The sequence below is a fragment of the Drosophila rhopaloa genome, unplaced genomic scaffold (assembly GCF_018152115.1).
Source record: "Drosophila rhopaloa isolate 14029-0021.01 unplaced genomic scaffold, ASM1815211v1 contig_163, whole genome shotgun sequence".
NCBI lineage: Eukaryota > Metazoa > Arthropoda > Insecta > Diptera > Drosophilidae > Drosophila > Drosophila rhopaloa.
The window spans coordinates 9,502,525-9,524,313 of record NW_025335043.1 but is presented as its reverse complement, the minus strand read 5'-3'; the positions used below and the strand labels follow the sequence as shown (position 1 = coordinate 9,524,313).

The 21,789-nt window shown below is 41.1% G+C and overlaps 1 protein-coding gene across 8 annotated transcripts in view; it reads left to right on the top strand.

Moving 5' to 3' along the window:
* The first annotated feature begins 3,935 nt into the window (after positions 1 to 3,935).
* LOC108050078 (Down syndrome cell adhesion molecule-like protein Dscam2) overlaps positions 3,936 to 21,789 on the top strand; it is a 35,799-nt gene continuing 17,945 nt past the window's right edge. For 5 of the 8 annotated variants that reach the window (XM_044458266.1, XM_044458262.1, XM_044458261.1 and 2 more), the window contains exons 1-8: positions 3,936 to 4,546; positions 10,719 to 11,051; positions 11,132 to 11,293; positions 12,138 to 12,284; positions 12,407 to 12,524; positions 14,495 to 14,943; positions 15,566 to 15,710; positions 20,080 to 20,231. In XM_044458266.1, the coding sequence (XP_044314201.1) occupies positions 4,498 to 4,546; positions 10,719 to 11,051; positions 11,132 to 11,293; positions 12,138 to 12,284; positions 12,407 to 12,524; positions 14,495 to 14,943; positions 15,566 to 15,710; positions 20,080 to 20,231 (1,555 nt within the window). In that variant the 5' untranslated portion in view covers positions 3,936 to 4,497. Of the gene's footprint in view, positions 4,547 to 10,718; positions 11,052 to 11,131; positions 11,294 to 12,137; positions 12,285 to 12,403; positions 12,525 to 14,494; positions 14,944 to 15,565; positions 15,711 to 20,079; positions 20,232 to 21,789 lie in introns of all 8 variants that reach the window. The other 3 variants (XM_044458259.1, XM_044458260.1, XM_044458258.1) reach the window with 1 other exon arrangement.

Genomic DNA, 21,789 nt, shown 5'->3' with positions numbered 1-21,789 from the left:
GCGTTGACGATTGCGTTTTTCAAGTGCAGCCGAGAGCCGCCGTCGTCGTCATCGTCACATTTCAACTCACATGAGTTCGCGCACGGCCAGCTGTATACCAATTAAAAATGCAGTGGACAACGCCCAAAAAAGTATGCTATGCTGCAAGATGGGCGCGTTTGCTGGGAAAATGCTGGAAAAAAGCACTCACCATGTGGCGACTGCTGTCAATGACAGGGCAAATAAAATGCAACAAAGCATGTTGTAAAACGCGCAAAAATGAAAATCAATAGTGATGCCACGGCCGCATACACATTCATGATTCTACCTATGTATATTGCTCCTATATAACGCATATGCTGGTTGTGGCAGCTTTTGGGCCTGGTCAGCTGCTACTGCCGCAGCTACTACTGCAACCTTTTACATAGGCTTCGTGGGTGTTTGTCATAACAACAACAATAATCACAGTGATAGGTAGTAAGGGGAAGGGGCGGTAGGTGTGGCAACAACAACATAAACACGGGAAACGGAAACGGACAAGAGAGCAAGAGGGGGAGGCGGGGCAGGGATAATGGGCGGGGTGGTTTTTGGGGTGCCCAGGACAACATTCCCGGTCCATGTTGACGTCAGTCATAGAGCGTGCAAATGTTGACCTACATACAAAACGTTGAGCAAACAGGCGCATAAATGCCACGTTAAACAACTGCAACAGCAGCAGCGGCAGCAACAACAACACCGCGCACTGCAGATAAGTCCGGCTTTTTGCCCAGCTGCCAACGCATTGTTAGAAATTGTCGGAGGACATGGCCAGCCGGCATAGTTAATAGCCCATAGTCGTATCACAGCCATAGCCACAGACAAATCTATAGTTTTGCATATGCACTGCTACAATTCAGTCTGAAATCGAACAGCCACTCGAAATTTAAAGAACAATCTAGAAGATGTGAGAATCTTTTTCCAAAAAGTAAACTCTTTTTGAACTAGAAAGTAACAGAAATATCTAGGGATTTTTAAACAATGGAATTGTAGTTCATTTAATTGAAACCATTTGGGTAAAAAATGTATATAATAGTTATTTAAACTAAAAAAAATGAAAGAATTGTATAAAGAAATGAGTTAAAATACTATAATTTTCAGCTGTTAAACACTTTTAAAAATACATTTATTATTTTTTTATAGTAAAATGTTAAGGAGTCTTATATTTCATCGTTTTTCTGGAATTCTCTAAATAACCACCATTTGTTTGCCGTGCACTCCCATTGTTGTTATTGTTTTTAATACTTACCAGCATCATAATTGTTATGTAGATTTATAGAATTGGGTTGACAGGCCAACGGTGACCAGTGGCCAGCATCGGATATGAACTAAGCCATTGAATGCATCCGAACAATGCTGGTCCGCATTGTGAGCCAAGAAACGAATGACCAACTGAACTGAATAGAATAGAATTTTAAAGGAGAAGTCTCGAAAGTAACTTTTCCAACCGAAATTTACGACACCGCTGGGTAGATTTCCCCCTTTTTGGCACGATGCATGGACGGAGAGTGACCGAAACTGGCAAGGCAGCTGGGGCAACCACCAACCCACGAATGTATCAACCTACCAATCCACCAGCCCCACCTGGCCACGTCTAATGATGACAGAGTGGGGCGAGTGGCCCAGAGTGAAAACAGTGGCCATAACGCTTGACGCTTTCCTGGACGCCGCCGGTGTTGTTTTTGCTGCCCGGTGACTGCATTTACTCCTGTTAACGCTGCCAACGTGAGCTGACACGCATTGGCAGTCAGTCAGTTTGCCAGTTTGCCAGTCTGACAGTTTCTCAGTTTTTCAGTTTGTCAGTTTGTCAGCCATCCAACCAGGCAACCAACAAACAAACAAGCTCACACTGCTTGAGTCAAAGAGTTTGGTGGCCAAGAGAAGGGGAAGAAAGTCCACAGATCGAAGATTAATATACCCTTGATAACTAAAAAGATTATTTATTGTAATTAACAAACAATTAAAAAGATTAAACGCATTTCAAAACAAAAATAAATCAAGAATTTTATAGAATTTTTTCAAAGTCAAAAACTATTCTTAAATGTTGACATGAATGCTTTGCTCAATAACATAAAAGGTAAAGTAATTCCCAGGATCAACAATAAATATTACGGCAGACTTACAACTGTATGCATCGCATTATTTTGACTATACATTTGATTATTCTTGAATTGCCTAACTAAAAATACAATATTCTGAAAATATATGGATATCCTGTTAAGAATGTGATGCCTAAATGGTTATAAAGTTTTCCCCGAGGGTATAAAAAGGGTCTGCCTGCAACGATTGCTAACACACACATGCACCAACACACACCGGGACAAAACTCAATGAGTCAATGACTTTTTGGTGTCGTTCGTTGATGCGCAACGCGGTGCCGTTGTCATTAGCAGCGACACCAGCACCAATACCAATACCAATACCACTACCAATACCACCACGCTCACAAATGCAAGTCACAATCACTCGCACACACACACATATACACGCTCAAATACAGGACATACAGGACTCATGAATATGGTTACTGTTGCTCGTTGTTTGTTGGCTGGTGTTTGGTGTTCCATCGTTGTTGCTGTGGGAAATGCTACCGGGTACGAAATAAATTTGGCCAGCAAACACGTTTTTGGCTTATGTTTTATTGTTTGTTGCCTTTGTTGTGGCTGCGGCTGCGGCGACCACTGTCCTTGGCACGCCTAATGTGGGCCAAAACCAAGCCTTCCGCATCCTCTTCTCCGCTTTTTACGCATTCACGCGTCCCAAAAACAAGAAATTGGCCAGCGCCACATGTGTACAAAAAATCAGTGCACTGGGACTAAAATATGGTTCAAGAATTATATGAAAATTAATCGGTTTTATGTATTAAGATACATTTATCTCTAAAGACATAATTTACTTATTTAATTCTATGATATAAATTTGATTTAAATTAAAGGAGAAGGGTTTAGAATGTAAAAAGTATATTTCCAAGCCTTAAAACATATCCTCTTGCAAAAAAAAGGTTACTGCTATATTGTTAAAAAAGACAATTTTAGTGTTTTACTTTTTAAAGATTTCTTAGGATAAATATTCTTTAAAATATGTGGTAATTTTATGAAGTAATTATGGTTTTCTCTTAGTGCTAAAGCTTTTAAAACGCACGTTTTTAGGATAAATGTTTTGATTCTTGGCAGCTGCTAAAATGTGATGTTGTTGTGGCTCTTTTTTCCTTTTACGGGTAAATACCCGCCTTGTTGGCCATAATTTCCCCTGATGGTCATTAGCAGGAACGTCCAAAAAAAGTAGACAACATTTATGCTGCGGCAGGAAGAGACCTAAATGCAAAATTGCTTTGCATAATGCCAAGTAAATTATGCGAGCAAATATTGAGTAAATTAACAAGGGCGATTCGGTGTGAAGTTATCGAATTGCTTTATTAATTGAATGCAAATTTATAGGATGCTTTATAAATTGAAAGTAAATGAGATTGTTAACCCATTCCCAAATCCGAAAAAGCCATCAACATCACAGAGTTCATGATGCCCTAATCTATGCCAACGAAGATGGAGCTGGCCGAATAATTGAAACATTGAGCTAGGCACTCACGCATGTGGCTGCACCATCCTCAGTTACTCTCTATCAGACTCTGCCACCCTCAGTCACCCACTGCCACCCACTGCCACCCACTGCCCCCCACTGCCTCCAACTTTTATAACCATTTCCCACCCAACTGGTCCAGTGTAAACACAGCTGTTCGAAGGCGCTCGCAAAAACGTCGTGCCTAACCACAGACAACAAACGGTGGTGCGCATGCGTGGAGAGCACCAAACTGGCGGTGCTGCCAACTGCACCACTGAAAATGCCGTGGCGATGGAGATTGAGCCACCGAAGAGCTGCTGGCCACCGCATCCGGCAGTTGCTGTTCGAGGCTCGAAGGATACGCACGGCTCTGGCGGACGACGGAAGTTGGATAGAAAATGCATCGGGACTGAGTGCGAAAGTGAGTGCGCGTGTGGTGAATTTCCGCCGAAGAGAGCCCCGAAGAGAGCCGCTAAGTGTCCCTATCGTTTCGAGTAAGAGCACCTAAGTTGGCCAAAAAGTAGTCGCTTGGCGGCGCAGTCAAGTCGAGTCCTTGCTGGCAGTCGGTTGTGTCCTGGCGGGAGTGCTTTTTTCGTGTAGGAGAGTGTGCCGGCTCCGGGCCATGCAGTCCCTTAAAACATAACAAAACATCAAATCATCAAATCACCCGTATCACCCAAAAGTGGAAAAGAAAATCAAAAGGATACAAATGTGCCAAAGAATGAGAGGAGATGAAGAGTCAAGTGTCTGAAATGTAAAACCGCTCAAAAAGTGAAAGCCAAATCAAAATTTGTACAAGTCACTGCCACACGGAAATTCCTGAAAGCAAAAAGCTCAGTTTAAAAACGCAGCAAAACAACAAAATCAAATCCACCAAAACTCAAATTCAAATTCAGATCAGAATCAAAACAGAAGCCGGAAAACATGTGGATTAGTAGCCGCTTTTTTGTGATTTTCCTGCTGCTCCATCTTGGTAGGTGCCACCTTACTTACCATTTCCCCTCACTTTTCTCCGGGAAAACTCTTAAGCCGGGCTGCCGGCATTTTAGGCGCCTCTTCTTGGTTTTTCCTAAGTCGCTCGGCACGCGCCGCAAAGTATGCTTAGTGCTTTCTGTTTTTCCACCGGCTGCTGTGCGTGTGATTTTGTTGCCATAAGTCCCAACAGCTGCCGGCATGTTCTTTTTTCCCCTCCTTGGATCTCGGTTTACGCCTCCGAATCGGAACTTATTATTAAGTCTTGCGAGTGAAACAAAAGGATTTGGGGGCTTTTGCGGGATATTCATGCCGGCTTAGGCAGACAAGAGAAAAAAGCGGCAAAAGAATTATCTTTTGGCCCGGGCAATTACTCACTTTATTATCATTCAAAGCGGAATCTTCAGTGCCGCATAGAGACCTGAATTTATGGTGATTCATACGAGTGAGGAGGTGCCATAATTTATGATACGTTTGAGTGTCTCTCGCCCAGAACTAAGTGCAAATGACTTGGTGGCTTTATGGAGCGGCAGCCAAGACTAGAGACCATAAAATTGCCGGCAAAACTAAAGCCGAAATGCCCCTACATAATATGAAATTGCCTTATGATAAAAACCAGGCGTCAATTTATGCCACACAAACGACTACCCCATCTCTGCGTTATGTGTGTATACACAGAGAAAAAACTTTTAAGGAAAGGAATAAGAAAAAGGTTTTATTTAAGAACGTTTCAAGATCTCAAAATTTGCAAAAATATTTAAATATTTCGAACACTAATTTATCTTTTTTTGGAAATTGAATATGTGGTAAATAAAAATTGATTATCAAATATCATTCACCATAAAAAATTGAATTATTCTTTACAAACTATATTTAAAACCTAGTTTTAAAATGGAGTCATACTATGAAATCAAAGATTTTACTTTAACAATTTTCCCCAGTGTATATATGAATGTGTGTGCGGGACAGCCTAATGAAATGTGTCAGGAGCAGAGCACTCGATCGACCCACCGACCTTTTCATATCCGTTGAACTGTGTGTGCGGGGAAAACCTCTTTTGGAAATTTGATATTTTCCAATTTTCATTGCCTAGTTCTGGCATTCGATGGGGACTGGCTTACATATCTATTCCGTATAGAAAAAAAAAATTATCAAAATGCCGCACAGATATTTCATGTTCCATACTCGCCCACAAACACACATATTCGCACCCTCGCCGAAACTCGGAGTTGGGAGCAAATGAAAAATATGCAAATGAAATTGTTGCTCAATGTCTAAGCGCACACACTTTTTGCTCTGGGGTTGTGTGAGATGGCTCACATTTTTCGGTGTTGTTATTCCATTTCCATGCAGATAAACATAAAATATAATACGTTATATAAAATCAGCAGCACCAACAGCAACAACAGCGCCACAAATCCGATTAGAGGCGAGCTGGGGAAAAGCTTCTGGATTGCGATGGGAAAATTATGAAAAATTATGGCCAATGGCAAAAGTTGCCAGCATGCTATGATTGATTATGTTTTAAACCGTTTATGAAAAACGCTTTAATTTGTTGTAGGATTAATGAAGTGCAAGGGATAAAGTTTAAATTAAATGTTCACCAGATGGCAATCTAACTTCGCAAAACCGGATGGATGGAAAACCGTAGTTTCTGTAGCTGGCATTATTAATGATATAACCTACCGCATTATAAGTTTGTTAAGTTTCTGCTCACACAATAAATAGAGTTGCAATATCACATCAATTAACTTAAAGCTCGTCAACAAAATAAATAAAATTGTGGGTTTTACATTTATATGAAATCTTTTAGTAAAAAAGAATTATACTAGTGGCTTTAAATTTACTGCTTATAATAAAATTCTATTATTACTATATATTTTTCATTGAAAGTTATTTTAATTTTTTATTTTCCATTTTATGATGCAAAAGGAGATTTGATTTAGCTTTAAGGAAACTTCTGAAATTCCACTTTTGTTCACAAATATTAAAATAGGAAAACTTTTTAAAATAGTTTAGGATTACCTTACTATGATCAAATATTTGTTTAATTTATTGTTGACTTTGTGAAACTTCAAAGACTTTGAAAAGTAGTTTTCAAGCTATGCCCAACAAAAAATTTAGTCTAAGACTGATCAAATCTCAAAAACTTTTTTTTTTGTTTTATATGTACGTACAATGCTATTTCTAAAAATCGGAGTAGATTTACCTAAAAATATTTAAAAACTATAATTTTACTTAATATGTAATTAAATATTTACTAAATTTATAGTCTGCTAATAATAACCAGCCGTATTTTAAGTAATGTAAAATGAATTAATTATTATATTTTCATATTGACTTCCACGGAAATTGCTTAGATTTTCGAACGCCCACTCCTTGTTTCCTCAATATATTCCGTTTTATTTCTTGCTCTTATTTTGCCAAACAATTCGGCTAACAAAAGATTTTGGACGTCTTATTGGACTCGTCCTGGCCCTTGGCCCTCCTGCCACCCGAATCCTGTGTGCACTTTGAGCCAACTGGAGCACATCTCACTAGAACTCCGGCCAAAGCAGCAACAAAATCAAGTTATTTACAATTATTATTCGGTCCGTGGCTGTTGTTGTTGGGCTGCGCGTTGGTCTGTAAACGTTTTAACTTCTTTCAAGTTTTCCTTTTATTCTTGTTGTATTTTTTAGCCAAGCAATATTGAGTCGATATCTTTGGGTGTTTGGGTCACGCCTTCCCACCGCTTGTTTTTGCGCATAAAAATTGAATTTCCTGTATTTTCCGAGCTGATTGCTTACAAGGTTCGTCCCCCATTTCCGGCAGAGGACCGGGATTTTTTTCTGTGGTCTTAAAGTAGACTACATTTTTGTTTTTGCCATGCTTTAATGGGTGACTTGGCCTGTCCCTGGATCGTGGGCCATTAGAAATATTACCACTGCATTGCCAGCCGAATGTAGACACACTGCAGCCACACAACATGCATCACACCCGCCCGCCTGAAGGCAACGAAATAATTTCGAAAAGTGCCAAAAGGGCATAATCCAAACAGCCCAGAAAAAAAAGAAAAAAAATTCGAAGAGCAGGAAAAAAAGAAATAAAGAACACACACACACACGGAAAATAATGTCTGAGGAGCTTGGCAAAGTAACCCCTCAAGACTCGCACAAGTGGATGGGAAACACATTCGGAGTGAAAGGAGTGAAATGTACGACACAAAACGAGCGGAAATGCGAGCCAAAGAAGGCAGGGATGCGGGGGCGGTACAGGAAAAGGGGGCGGGGCCGTGGTCGGAGGCAGTTGCACATGCAGACGTAGACCCAGAGTTCCATGACTGCTGCAGGTATTACAGAAAACCGAGCTGGGAAAACAATTTGGAAAAGAAATTTGTGGCAAATGGAGACAGTCCAAATGCGCTTTTGCATTGGCCAAAGAATGCTGTCTGAATTGATTGGGGAACACTGAATTCTATCGACATTGAGGTAATGGAATTGTTTTTTGTTAAGTAAATATACAGATAAAATCATTGGCAAATTACCGCAATAGAATTTCATTTGCATCTACAATTTTTTATTGAGTTTTCGATCATTATAACATTTATATTTATTGAGGTCAGTTATAAAAACCTGAAAGTAGGACTTTCTAGTCGATTGCCATATGATATCCAAATGGTCTTAATAAATATTCAACATCCATCCAAAAATTACTAACATAAAATATTGTCTTTTTTTTTATAGGTTATTTAGCGACATGAAAGGTTTTTAAAATCTGAAAACATTTTGTATTATTAGTTCTACATTGCAATTTTTTATTTAAAATAGATGCCATTGTATTTAGAAACTAATTTTTAAAGTCCTGTAACGCTAAGTCGAATATAATACCTTGTTTGATTTTTGAATTTGTCATTGGAGTCTTTTGATATAAGCCGAATGGCAAATGGAGCAGGCAACGAAAAAAGAGTCCGAGTCGGAACAAAGCTTATCCACACATGCATAAATGCAGGACGTTCAGGAAGAACAAACGCACAGGAACCCGAAGAGGGTGGACTTTTTGTTTTCGCAGGAAAGAATAAAACCCCTACAAGTGGATGTATACACAGGCCTACTCACATGCTCCCAACCACATAGACATATGTACACACATGGGATCCTGCTCTAAGGCACAGGCTCGTAAAACATACCCTTTCCACCGAAAAGCTGAAAAAATGAGAAACGAGTGCCAAGCATACTCAAGACATACTTGCAATAATTTTATGGCCTGCCAGAGGCCTCGTCTTTATCCGCCTCCTGGACCAGGAGCTATTTTTACACAGAAGAAAATGGAAAGGATATAGATCGGAATCCTTTATTTTAATGGTTTTAATATTTTATTAACTTTAATACTCGTATACGATTTTATTAAAATCATATAAGGAAAATGAGATGACCAGTGTGCTTAAGAAATTCCAATTGGCTTACACCATATTCAAATGTATTATAAGACACCTAAATAAAACATATGATTGCTAACTTTATTTAAAAATATTTTCGGAGACAAAAATCTTTTCCGTAATCATTGCTTTGTGGAGGTTATGATATAATAATTATATTGTCCAAAAACCAAAGAAGCTTCAATTATTCTTTATAATAACTTTTGATATCTTAACAAATTTAATCGAACTTAGTTTGAAATACCAGTGTTAAATATAAGTTCGCTTTGATTTGCGACATTTACCAACTATTGTAGTATAACTAAGCCCCAATTTAGGTATTTTCGATACCGATCTTTCCAATTTTTCCCCGTGTGATTTGAGCCGGTCGAGAAGCAATGGAGAGCCATGAAATCAGCGGGGAAAAGAGGAATGGAAGCATCTCGGAGAACGAGGCGATGAGACAGACGGAGACCAAACCAGAAAGCAGTTACATAAAAATCCATGCTGTCGAGCATAAAACAAAAAGCGCCTGGCCGGGCACAACAAAAAGCGTACAAAAGCAAAAAGAACAAAACAGAGAAAGGCAAAACAAAAAGGGGAAAAAGGAGAAAAAACAAAACCAACAAAAAACAACTCTAATTGCAGACACAATGACTTGGGGGGCGGGAAGCAGGGAAAGCGGGGGGATTCGGGAATTCTGGGCAGGACGAATCCTGGAGATTGAACGAGTTGCAAGGATTTGCACAACGCCGCAGGGAAAGATGCCCGCTCCGGTGGCAGACAGACAGCCGAGGCGCATTCATGTGGAATATGAAGCGAAATGTCAATTTGGAGAAATATATATACATATATAGATATATACCCGAACCACTCCGCATGTATTTATTTGGGTCTGGGGGCCATTGGGAACTCTAGCCCCAGCTAAAGATGGAATTGTTATTCTAATTTGGGATAAGGCTAAATCTGTTTGCTCGCGAAAGGGGCTCTCTGATGAAACGAAAACGGGTTTCAGAATGCGACAATGCCCGGGTTTTATAAAAAATGTAAATGGTTATTAAAGTGCAAAAAGGTTTCAAGGGATTTAGCCCTCCCAAGAAGGCCAGCGGCCTTTTATGAATTTTTGATATCTCTCAGGGATTATTGCTTTTGTTTATGGCAGCTCACCAAATTTAATATACGGTTTTCCTGCATTTTTATGCGCTTTGTAAATGATGTATGGGCCAGTAAAAGATTTTATACTCATAAATGCATACATTCAACAGAAAATCTAGACCAGAACCCGCAATGTTTCCAATTCTATGCATTTATGTCTTTATGAGTTTTTCATTAAATTGAATGCTTCGAGTCGAGGCATAATAGATCTATTTGTGATGCTTCCATTTCCATTATCGTTATTTTTCCATAATATTAATTTAAAATTTCTTTTTTCTTTTTTGAATTAAATCCTAGAAAAACTTGGAGGAAATTAATAAAAATAATTTTTTGGCTTATCTGATCATTATTATTTCTGAATCCTCTTTTAAGCTTAAATTTCAGATATAGTGGTGGAATATGTGTGGTTACTCATATTCTTTCATTAATTTGAAATGCCACTTTACCAAGAATTTTAACTAGAAATAACTAAATGTAATAACTTCTTGATATAAAAAATTGTATTGGATCTTTTGTCTTGTAAGAAGTCCTTTAGATAACCATTTTAAAGATGAGTCTTTGATCCAGTTTAAATCTGTGTAATATTGATTAAGCCTTATTAATATTTTTGTACCCATTCTAGATACCACCTGCAGTGAACCATTCGAAGCCCACCTGCGCGGTCCCGGATTCGTGATGGAGCCGCCCGGGCGGGTGGAGTTCTCGAACTCCTCGGGCGGCTGGCTGGACTGCTCGGCGTCCGGAAGTCCGCAGCCGACGGTCGACTGGGTGCACGCGGACGGGTCGGCGGTGACCGAGATCCATGGCGTGCGGCGTGTCCTGCGGAACGGGACCCTTGTCCTGATGCCATTCGCCGCCGCCGCGTACCACCAGGATGTGCACAACACGATCTATCGCTGCATCGCCAGCAATTCGGTGGGTCGCATTGTCTCGCGGGACGTGCAAGTGCGGGCGGGTGAGTGGCTAGAGTCTTGGAAACGGGGCGAAAGATGGCAAAACAGCATTTTGAAAATATACATATACTTATTTCTGCAGTCGTGGCTCAGGCCTACAAAGTGGATGTGGAGGTGCTATCTGCGTCCCGGGGCTGCACCGCCATCCTGCGCTGCGTGGTGCCCACGTTCGTCAAGGAATTGGTACGAGTGGTCTCCTGGGTTCATGAACCCGCTATCTACATCTATCCCTCGTTGCAAGGCGGTAAGTTTCCCGGGGCTCTCTCTCGTCCTTTCGTCATATCCTCCCTCTGCCAGAAACCGAAAGGAAAGCTCTGTCTGCATCCTTGTCCCTGTGCCAAAGCCAACAAAGTGCATTGTTTGTTTGCAGTATTTGCCTCACATGTTTGCCTGCTTAACTGCCATTTTCATCCGCACCTGCTTCACTCTCCGGTCCTTTGGTGCATAATTAACATTGTCCTTTAGCAATTTGAGACGAGCTTTTGGCTTGCCTTAACCCACTCCTCAACGAGCTGCCACTCCGGGTTGTCTATATTACAAAGAATGTTTTCTCTATTTTTCTAAAAATTGGTTTTTTTCTTTTGTGACTTTTGTGGCGGGTAAACTATTCGGAAAGGTCAAGAGTGTCTGGCGGAAGATTTAAATCAAAATCATGCGACACAACAGGGGCATTCATCTTGATTAATATTGTCAACAGGAATGTCAATTTAGACTATCTCTTTGGTTTTGTTTGAAGTGTATTCCAGTAACAACTTCAGATGTAATTTTTTTTGGATTTTTTAATTCTTGCAGTTTAATTTGATAAAGGTGATTTTGCTGGTTTTGGTTTTTCATTGTACTATATCTAATTAAACTGATTCAATTTACTTTTTCATCTGGATCATGTTAATTATGGGGGAAAGGAAACTTAAATTTAGAGAAATAAAGTTTCATTTAAATCTTTGTAGAACGGATTTTTATATAGTTTCCCTTTCTTATTCTCCACTATTTTAACAATGCTTTGTGTGATTTTTCGAGTAGGTTTCTGGCACCACTTGTTCCCAGAGTAGCGAAATCATCTCTATTTTTTCTCGTTTTCTGTCCTCCAGATGGCAAATTTCACCTGCTGCCCACCGGCGAGCTGCTCATCCACAATCTGCAGGAGAGCGATGAGTCGCAGTCCTTCCGCTGCCGCAGCATGCACCGGCTCACCCGCCAGGTTGTCGTCAGCTCGCCCACCCGACTGCGTATTAATTGTGAGTATATCCATACCCAGAGCCACAAGCCGAAACCCGAAAACCGAATCCCAAAAACCCAGACCATAACCGACAACCAATGTCGCATATATCTGCATCATCTCTATCATCCTTTGAAGCAGCGCATCGCGGCATCATTTCGCCGAGCGTGGTGGAGCACACGGCTCATGTGCAGGTGTCGCAGGACGAGGGCGCCGTGCTCCTGTGCGTCGCCCAGGGCTGTCCTTCGCCCGAATACAGGTGTGTATAGTGTATAGTGTAGAGGTGCCGCAAATCGATGGCATCCACCTCCGCCCATTTCCACTCCCACTTTCGTATTCACTTCCTGAGAGCTTTAGCACACATTTCTGGCGAAACTTTTGACGTTGACAGGTCCTGGCCACACAAACACCATAACGCCGTGCTATTAGTTATTAGTGCACTTGGGAAAACTGAAGGTTCTAGGATCTTTGTTTTAAGAAGACATTGTTCTTGTAAGACCAAAAGTATTTGAGGCTTTAAGTATTGACTATATCCATGTATACTTAGGTACTTTTTAAAAAATGTTTTCATATTGTTGGGCATAAATTCAAATTTATAAGGATGCATTCCCTGAGAGTCCAACAGATCATCTTTTAAAACTAGATTAGATGAGATAGCAATAATAAGCAGTGAACTAAAATGTTTGCGAAATTTTCCTTATTGCACATTGCTTAAAATACTGAACAAAGTGAATCCGCCAACAAGATAAATGGATTTTATTTCAAAATGAAAAGTTCCTTTTTATTTAACAGCATATTAACAGATGTATCTATATTCTTTAGACAAGTTAAATTACTTTAAGAGTCATTATTAATTAACAAACTTGCTATGTGAAACTTAAACACTTACCCAAATTCATAATTTGAGGCCATTTTCCCCTGTGCAAAGGCATCCATGGTCTGCCGGTGTGAGTTAATTGGAACGCATACATCTATAAAATGTGCGGCCAGGGCATTTAGTTTGCCAGCCAAATAAATAAACAACCGCTTTGGGGTCAAAGGGGATGTTGAGGGGGAGGGGGGTTAACTGTGAGCTGACGTGCACATTATTTTGTAAAATGTGTCTAAAGAGTTGGCAATGTGTTGCCTTAATTGAAATGTGAACTAAAAGCGTTAGTTAACTTTCTCGACAGCCAACGGGTCGTATGCGTTATGCAGCGTAACGTACACCCTTGCACGGCAACAATGGCCTACGTAATGGTGTGTTTCTATCCGTACCCTAGGATAGAAAGTCTGCTGCCACATCGAACACACTGACAGCATATATGAGCCCATAATTACGCTTTGATAAGCAGACAAGTAATGCAAGATCCGAGGGATTTTGCGGCGGAGGACGAACAACAATGTCAGACTGATGACACAAAACAAAAGAATCTATAAGCAGTGGGATGGTGAGGGGTACACATATAGATAGATTGCTGTGCTAGGGAAAAAAAACTTTTAGCCATTTCATAATTAATACAACAGAGTGGGACGAGGTCCTACGAGAAAAAGGGATAATGAGCGAGGCAAAGGATTAATGCAACATTAAACAAAGGCACCACCAACGCAGACAGGATGGGATGAGGCCATACGGATAAAGAATCCCAAAGGTAGTGCATCAGGCCTTGAACTTCGCCTGGTTGGCTGATAGTTCCAATGAAACTACCCTCTCAATAATGTGCAAAACTTTGACAGCTATCGGCTGCTAGATTTCGTTTCTGGGAAACCAGATGGTCCGTGATAAATGGGCTACAGTTGCCCAAAAGCTGAACGCCATTAATTTAAGTCAGCTCGCAAGATATGCTCAAATTGCAAAGCAAAGCTTTTAATTATAAATGTTATACACTTGGAAACAAAATGAGACATGAAATGATGGGTAAAAAAAAGAATCACCTTTAAAATTTGGATGCAGATTTTTAGAAAATCAAGCTACAAGTACTAAAGGTAAAATCAGATTAAATTTTGTAAAGTTAGGGTCAAGAAGTCAAGAATTTCTGAGTGTAGGTGTGTAGTTTTAAATTCTACATTTCTTTTGCAGAATATATGTTTTAAGTCGTCAATGAATAATGGAAAAGATTACAGTAACCACATTTTCTCTTACCTTATATTTTTTTTAAATTTTCCAATTGAAAATCGCGATTAATGGAGTCGATTTACAATAGTCTGATCCACATAAATCTTCCATTTCCACCTCCCCTCTCCACGCAGCTGGTACACCCACAATGGAGCAGGACCTCTGCCCGTGCTGAGTGGTCCCCGTGTCCGACTGCTCGGCCCCATCCTGGCAATCGAGGCCGTGACCGGCGAGGATTCCGGCGTCTACAAGTGCACGGCCGGCAATGTGGGTGGCGAGGCCAGTGCCGAACTCCGGCTGACGGTGGCCACGCCTATCCAAGTGGAAATCTCGCCGAATGTCCTTAGCGTTCACATGGGCGGCACCGCGGAGTTCCGCTGCCTGGTCACCAGCAACGGCAGTCCGGTGGGCATGCAGAACATTCTGTGGTACAAGGACGGGCGTCAGCTTCCCTCCTCGGGACGCGTGGAGGACACGCTGGTGGTGCCACGAGTGAGTCGGGAGAACCGCGGCATGTACCAGTGCGTGGTGCGACGGCCCGAGGGCGACACGTTCCAGGCCACCGCCGAGCTCCAGCTGGGAGGTGAGTTCATAAAGTCAATGAAAATATACATTTTGGGAAGGGATTAGCTATATGATGATAGTTAGAATAAAATAAGATAACTTAAGGCTCCGTATTTATTTGCTGTGTATATAAAAAAAGCTTCTTTATCAACTTTTAACTCTATACATTTGTGAAAGTTATATAACCAGCTCAATGATTTGAAGTACATTAAATAAAGAAAAATATAGAATTTTTGTATTTTAAGAACTTTAGTTATTAGTTTGGTCAAAGCAAAAAGTTGCGATTAAGGTTTTGTTCTTAATATATTTGTTACGATAAAGAACTTCTAACAGATAAATTTAGGACAAAACCTTAAACGCGACCAAACCAATTAATTTATTCCAACAAATTACCAAAACTTCTCCTTAATTTTTTATTTGGAAATTAATAAATATTCCAATGTTTATTGCAGAACATATTATAGAAAATAAATACTAATTTTTAGTTTCAAGATTTCCTTTTTTTGTACTGATTATAAACCGTTTTGGTTCCGATTTGGAGGTCCTTGATTTTTGTAGAGCCCATAGTCCCCTCCCGTGAATGCGACTAGCTTTTGGTTAAAGTATTTATGTGACCTCTTGCCACCACACTCTGCCCCCAGATGCGCCGCCCGTCCTGCTGTACAGCTTCATCGAGCAGACCCTGCAGCCAGGACCAGCTGTGAGCCTCAAGTGCTCCGCTGCCGGCAATCCCACGCCGCAGATTTCATGGACACTGGACGGATTTCCGCTGCCATCAAACGGAAGGTAATTGAACTTGTTGAAAGAGGGTGCAAATGGGCGGGGTTTCGTGGGGGGCTTGGCAATGGCAACGCTGCGGGTGCCCTGCAAAAATTTATCTCAACTGCGGCTACCGACAGTGGCTGCGGTTGCATTTATTGCACTCGTTGTATGTGTGTGCTTTCTGCCTTTTTTCCCCCTATTTTATATTTTTTTTGCGCTTTCCTTTCAAAAACATTGCCCCACGAATATATAGAAAAACATATACATATATAGCAAGTGGCTGCCGACTGCCGCGCCTACAAAGGTGGGTGGTTTGGGTCGGCCTCGTCTGCTCCAGCGTTCATTCACTCCTGTTTCTGCTTCTGTTTCTGCGACTGTAAATGTATCTGAGTATCCGCATCCGTATATGTATCTGGATCTGCATCTGTGTCTGCGTCTGGCCCAAGGTTTCGACTTTGCCTTTCTATTTGTTAATTAAGCCTGGTCGGCCGTAGTTGCCTTACGCATTTAATTGCATTTTTAGCTGGCCCGTTGCCAACTAAAATTAAATGGCATGCCGGTCTTTAATGACATTGACATTTGCATTGGCCGAATAAAATCGAAGAGATCGAATCACATCGGGTTCAGACTTCGCAAATGGCAAATGGGAGTGCTGGCAAATAAAATGCAACAGCGAATCGATTGATTGGCAATTCGGTCTGCGACATTGTCAGTGCGGCATTCATTTGATTTTTATCGTACTCCCTTCACCTGCTGGCAAACTCTTTTTTTTTTTGTGCGGCGGTCCTGCTTCATTTGCAGTTCGTTGGCAGCTTCCACTAATTGTTTGAGTTACGTCTGTAATGATTTGCAAGTCAAAGTTTTCGCCCCGCCCACTGTTGACTTCTGTTGTTGATTAAAAATACCAGCACCATCATGGAAATCAAACGCTTTTTATTTGCCATCGCTTTTTGGCTTTTGCTCTTGCTTAGTGATGCAGACCGTCGCAGGGAAATAAAAATGTAAAATAAAGACTAAGGCAACCGTGTCCTGATTGTTGTCCTGCGTCGACCAGCTGTGCAATATTTTAATTAAAACTTATGCGATATGTCAGGAGCAGGAGACAAGATCCAATCAACTCGATAGGATGTGGATTTTATAGAAAATGGATTAGACTTCAGGGTATCTTTTAATTTTTAAGCTTGGATATATTTGAAATATGATTTATTTTATTTAATGTAAATATAATGGCATTTTTCCTTTGCCTATTTTAATACAGTTAATAAATTTGACTTTTATTGAATAATAATAATATGGAATAGAAATAAGTTAATTTCTTTAAAAATAGATTATGTTCATTTAAAAATCTTTACATTTAGATAGTCCAGAATAAAAGACTTTTAGCCCATATACTTAATATGAACTATAAGAGCAACCTCCATTAGTCCTAAGCCATTTAAGAGTTCACTAAAATATGACTGGATTTTATGCATGTAAAGCACTTGAAAGTGCAACTTAAGGCTCTCGACGACATCGCCATGAATTTGCTTCGCTCAAGTGGTCAACGTTTCCTGGGTCCTTTGGTCCTGACCATTCCACTCGGAGATGGGGGGAATTGGGATGGTTTCCAGGAAGATGGCCTGACCACAAGGCAAAATTGATTACAAAAATTTGTGTGTTATGTGGTCGGTGTGAAAATTTGCTTTCTGAAAACTTGTGCGGACATGCAGACGCCGATGGCTTTAATTTAAAAGTTATCTGAGCAACACAATTTTGACACATAAGACCCGCAGGCAATATCCTGGCGTCGCCGGCAACCTAATTTGCCAGGCAGCCAACATCCTTCGCAATGCTGCACAAATTCTCCTGCTGTTTGCGTTGTTATTGCTGAGTTTTAAGTGGTTTACATTATTCGGTTTAAAGGTATATCAACTTGGTAAGTGTATTTATTTAATACACAGACATGCACACACAAGTCAAAGTGGCAGACAGACAGGCAAACAGGCAACTCGGTGGAAATGGGTGGAAAAGCAGGAGGCGGGGGGTTAAGCAGGGGCGTGGCAGAAGCCTTGGGGCGGAAATTAAATGATTGCGCGCACGAGGTAACGCAACACTCAAACGCTCATTTTACGCCATTTTCAAAAGTTTGTCTGCGGCGGTGCCAGAAACTCAGGCTCAGTTCGTCGAGGAGACGTCTTCCTCCTCCCGTTTCCTCAGCCATTTCCCCCAGCTTTCCTCCGCTTTTCCTCCGCTTTTCCTGTGGAGCTGTTAAGACGCCGACGGAGGCGTGTGTGCGTGATGCGTTTGTCTACAACTGCAGGCGTTATGGAAATGTGTGTAATTTTGGCCTAAATGAGAAAACGCTTAAGCTGCAGGAGGAGCGCTTTTTAAGCAACATAATGCCATGTGAATTAGAGTGAACCCCGTTTGTAATTACAATTTCGGGTCGTATTTTCGCAGTCTGTTGACTTCAGTAAGTTATCCTGATTTTGGTGTAGATTTGTAGTTTACTGTAATAATCAATTTTGAGAGGTAGCAACAAATAAGAGAGTTATTTCGGGTATACCAATGATATACCTAGGGTGATACCTATAGGTATATTCATTTAATTTGTATTTAAGAACAAATGTTACAAGTATTATAAGGAAACTTTGTACCAGAATACAGATTTCTTTTAAAACTTTGTCATATGTTTCGTATTACTAATTACTTTTTTAAAAATTGAAATCAGTCGTGAAACAATAAATAATAATTAAAACATATGGAAGATAATGAAATTTAATATTTTTTAATACAAGTTTTTTAAGTGTTGATTTTTCTAATATTTCCGTATGATGGTCCACCCTTTTGTTCATATGGGAGCGCATAATCCGTGCTTGCAAACTAACCTGATTGGGATCCAAGTGCAAACTCGATTCGCGTAAATTGAAATTCATAATTTTTTCGTAAACTTTAGTCACCAAACTTCTGCCTCCTGAGAGAGGGCCAAACTACAAGTGGTGGCACCTACGGAAAGTCTTATTCTCGCCTCCCCTTTTTTTGGCTAGCTAGCTGGCTGACTGGAATTAAGCCACCCACAGAGTCGGGCACTCACTCTGCAATCAGCTAAAACAGCACACAAAAGCCGCGCCAAGCTATTAGGTTTATATTGTTGCAGCCAAAAGCGTTTTACGCTCCACACACTGCCAAACACACACAGTTAAACTTCAGCAATGCCGTTTAAGCCGGCGTTGTGCGGATGCGGATGTGGATGCGGATAAGGGATGGTGATGCGAATGCGGATGTGTACGACTTTGTTGCAATTTTGTCCTCGCATTGTTTCAATGCGCTCAAGTGCTGCAGTCCACGAACGAGTGTCGTCCCCATGCGACTCTGTATTTCTGCCAGCTTCATTTTCATTTAACTACAGTTGCTACTTTTACAAGCCTGGGCACACTCTATAAAGATTTTTCGGCTTGACTTGCTTGGCCACTCTTTCTGGGGAAATCAGCGTTCGCTGGCCGGGCTTAATGCATTCATAAGCTCTACGTTTCCGTTTCTCTCCTTTCCCCTCAGCCACAGGATGCGGCTGCTGCAAAAGTTAATTAAAATTGTAATTACTTTGCCTCCGCCATTATTGTTCCGGCTCCAACTCCAACATTCAACTGCGGCCGTAGTGCCAATTGAAAAGTTGCCACCGAGCCGGGGCCACAAACTAATGAGCCGGCGGGTGTGTGGTGCTGGGCTTAGATCGCAATCCCGGCCATATAAGATGCCGCAAAAGCCGATTGTGTGAGTGCCACATGGCGTATGCGTAACAATGTTGCCTGTAATTAATGTCTGTGCCAATAGGAGAAGAAGGCGAGGCAAACAAAGGAACAAACGCAGAACTTAATGCCAACTTGAGCGCTTCGTGAAATCCTTTTTTCCTCTCATTATTCGAGCTGAGGCGTAACGGCCGCATTAAGTGGAAGTCGACTGTGTGTGTGAGTGTGTGGGAGTATGAGGATTCGTGGGCGTGGCACATGACATTGACAGCAATATGGAAACTATGCTAAGCTCCGCCAGCTCGACTGACAGCCTTCATTACGACTAAATATGCCAACGGAAAAAATATGAAAAAAATACGAAAAACTAGTGCAAAAATACGACAGAAAAAAAAAAAACAAAATGAAGCCTACAGCCAAAAGGGATTTGGGTCAGGCTGTATTTTTGAAGTGTGCCTAGCTGATGAGTGTGCGAATGCAGTGGTGTGTGTGTGCTGCTTGCTTAAATATGCAGCGACAGCTCGAAAACAAGAAAACAATTGTAGAACACCCGCACATTGCGCATACGCCGCGTGCACCCGCTCAAATCGCAACCAACCCAATATTAATGTGTTTTTTGCGCTCTCATCCAAAACCATCTATTTTTTTTTTGTCTTTTGCCATTGCAGATTTATGATCGGACAATACATCACCGTGCATGGCGATGTAATTAGTCATGTTAACATAAGCCACGTCATGGTCGAGGATGGCGGCGAATATGCCTGCAACGCGGAGAATCGGGCGGGACGAGTGCAGCATGCGGCCCGCTTGAATATTTATGGTATGTTGTATTCACACTTAAAGTGTGCCCTCAGACATAAGAGTTACAGAAAGAAAAAATATCACCAAAACTAGGGGTTAAATATGAAATAGGTAGTTTGTTCTAAGCTCACGAAATTCTTGAGTTTTTAGTAACGTAAAATTAAATTAAAGATTTTAGAGATAGTCTCTTTCTTGCTACAATTGCAAATGTAGTATTTTGACAGATTTTACATTTTATTACCAACTCAATTAAAGCCTTTATTATTTATCAACAAATAGAGAACTTGAGTTAACTTTAAGTATAGAATTTGTCGTGAAGAAGTACGATTACTGAAAGCTTTAATTTTATATGTGTTTTACCAGTTTTTAGTGAAAATCCAAAAATGCAGTCGATCATTTAAAATGGAATTTAATTATTTTCCCTCTGTGCAGATACAAATATGGGCAGCTACTTACATATGCACTTAAACGTTCACCATGCTCGAGGCTGGGCTCCTCTTTCTTTTTGGCATTTGCCTACTTTCGCTTGATTTTGTTTTACAACACGTTTGCCATGTTCTTCGCCGTTCCCCCAACATGCCAAGTTTGCCCAGATCCTTTGGGTAGTAAAGACCCCCCTCCCCCCACACACACACACACACACAAGTTTACTTTTGTGCCTTTGCAGCAGTGAAGTGTTGTTCGAGGCGCACACTTTTGTTGAACATGGCTCTCGGCTGGCTGCAGTGCTTTTCCCCCTACAAAGGGTCCTTGCCAGTCGAAAAATCCACCCGAAAAGCCACCCATATTTCAGTTCTCAGTTCTCAGTTCCCCAGCAGCACGCGCACCATCTGCCTTGTTTTTGCAAGAAATCAAATATTTTTGTGTCGCCAGGCAAACAAAATGGCGTTGCCAGCGAGCAAGAAAGGCGGGAGCAGGAGTGCAAACACAAAACGACAGCGGCGGCAAAAACTGCGCCATGTTTACAAAGTTTTGCAGTGAAAAAGTTGAAAAATAAAGTCAAGTAAATTCACCAAAAAAAAAAGCCTTTCTCGACTAAACGATGCTCTGCTATTGAAAGTGGTGCGGGGCAAATCCCAGCTTTCGTTGTCCCTGTTCGACATTTATCACTGAAATCAAATAAGGGATAAAGTTAAGGACCCAAGTGATTTGGTTTGATAATCAAATAAAAACAAAAAGTGTGTCAGAAGTACTGCTCGTACTTGTGCCTTCCTTTCAAGTCCTTTGATAATTTCCGCATACCCTGCAAACATTGTTTGCCATTGGAACACAAAAAACAAAAAAACAAAAAGGAGGAAATGAATCCCGCTGCCACCATCATCATTTAGTTTAAAGCTCGGCGATGTCGCTGATTGCGCGACTTGGTAATGGCGGTGATTACAAAAATCTCCATCTCCACTCCGCCGAAAGCACGGACACACAGGGACCACGTATGACATGCTCGAAAATTATGCATATTCCGCAGAAAAAGCTCAGCCCCACAAGGCAGCCGCTCCTTCAGCTGCTGCCGGAGTCGACAGTTGCTGCATTATTTCCTTCCACGTTCCCGAAAAGTGTTTTGGCGGAGGCCACCGGAA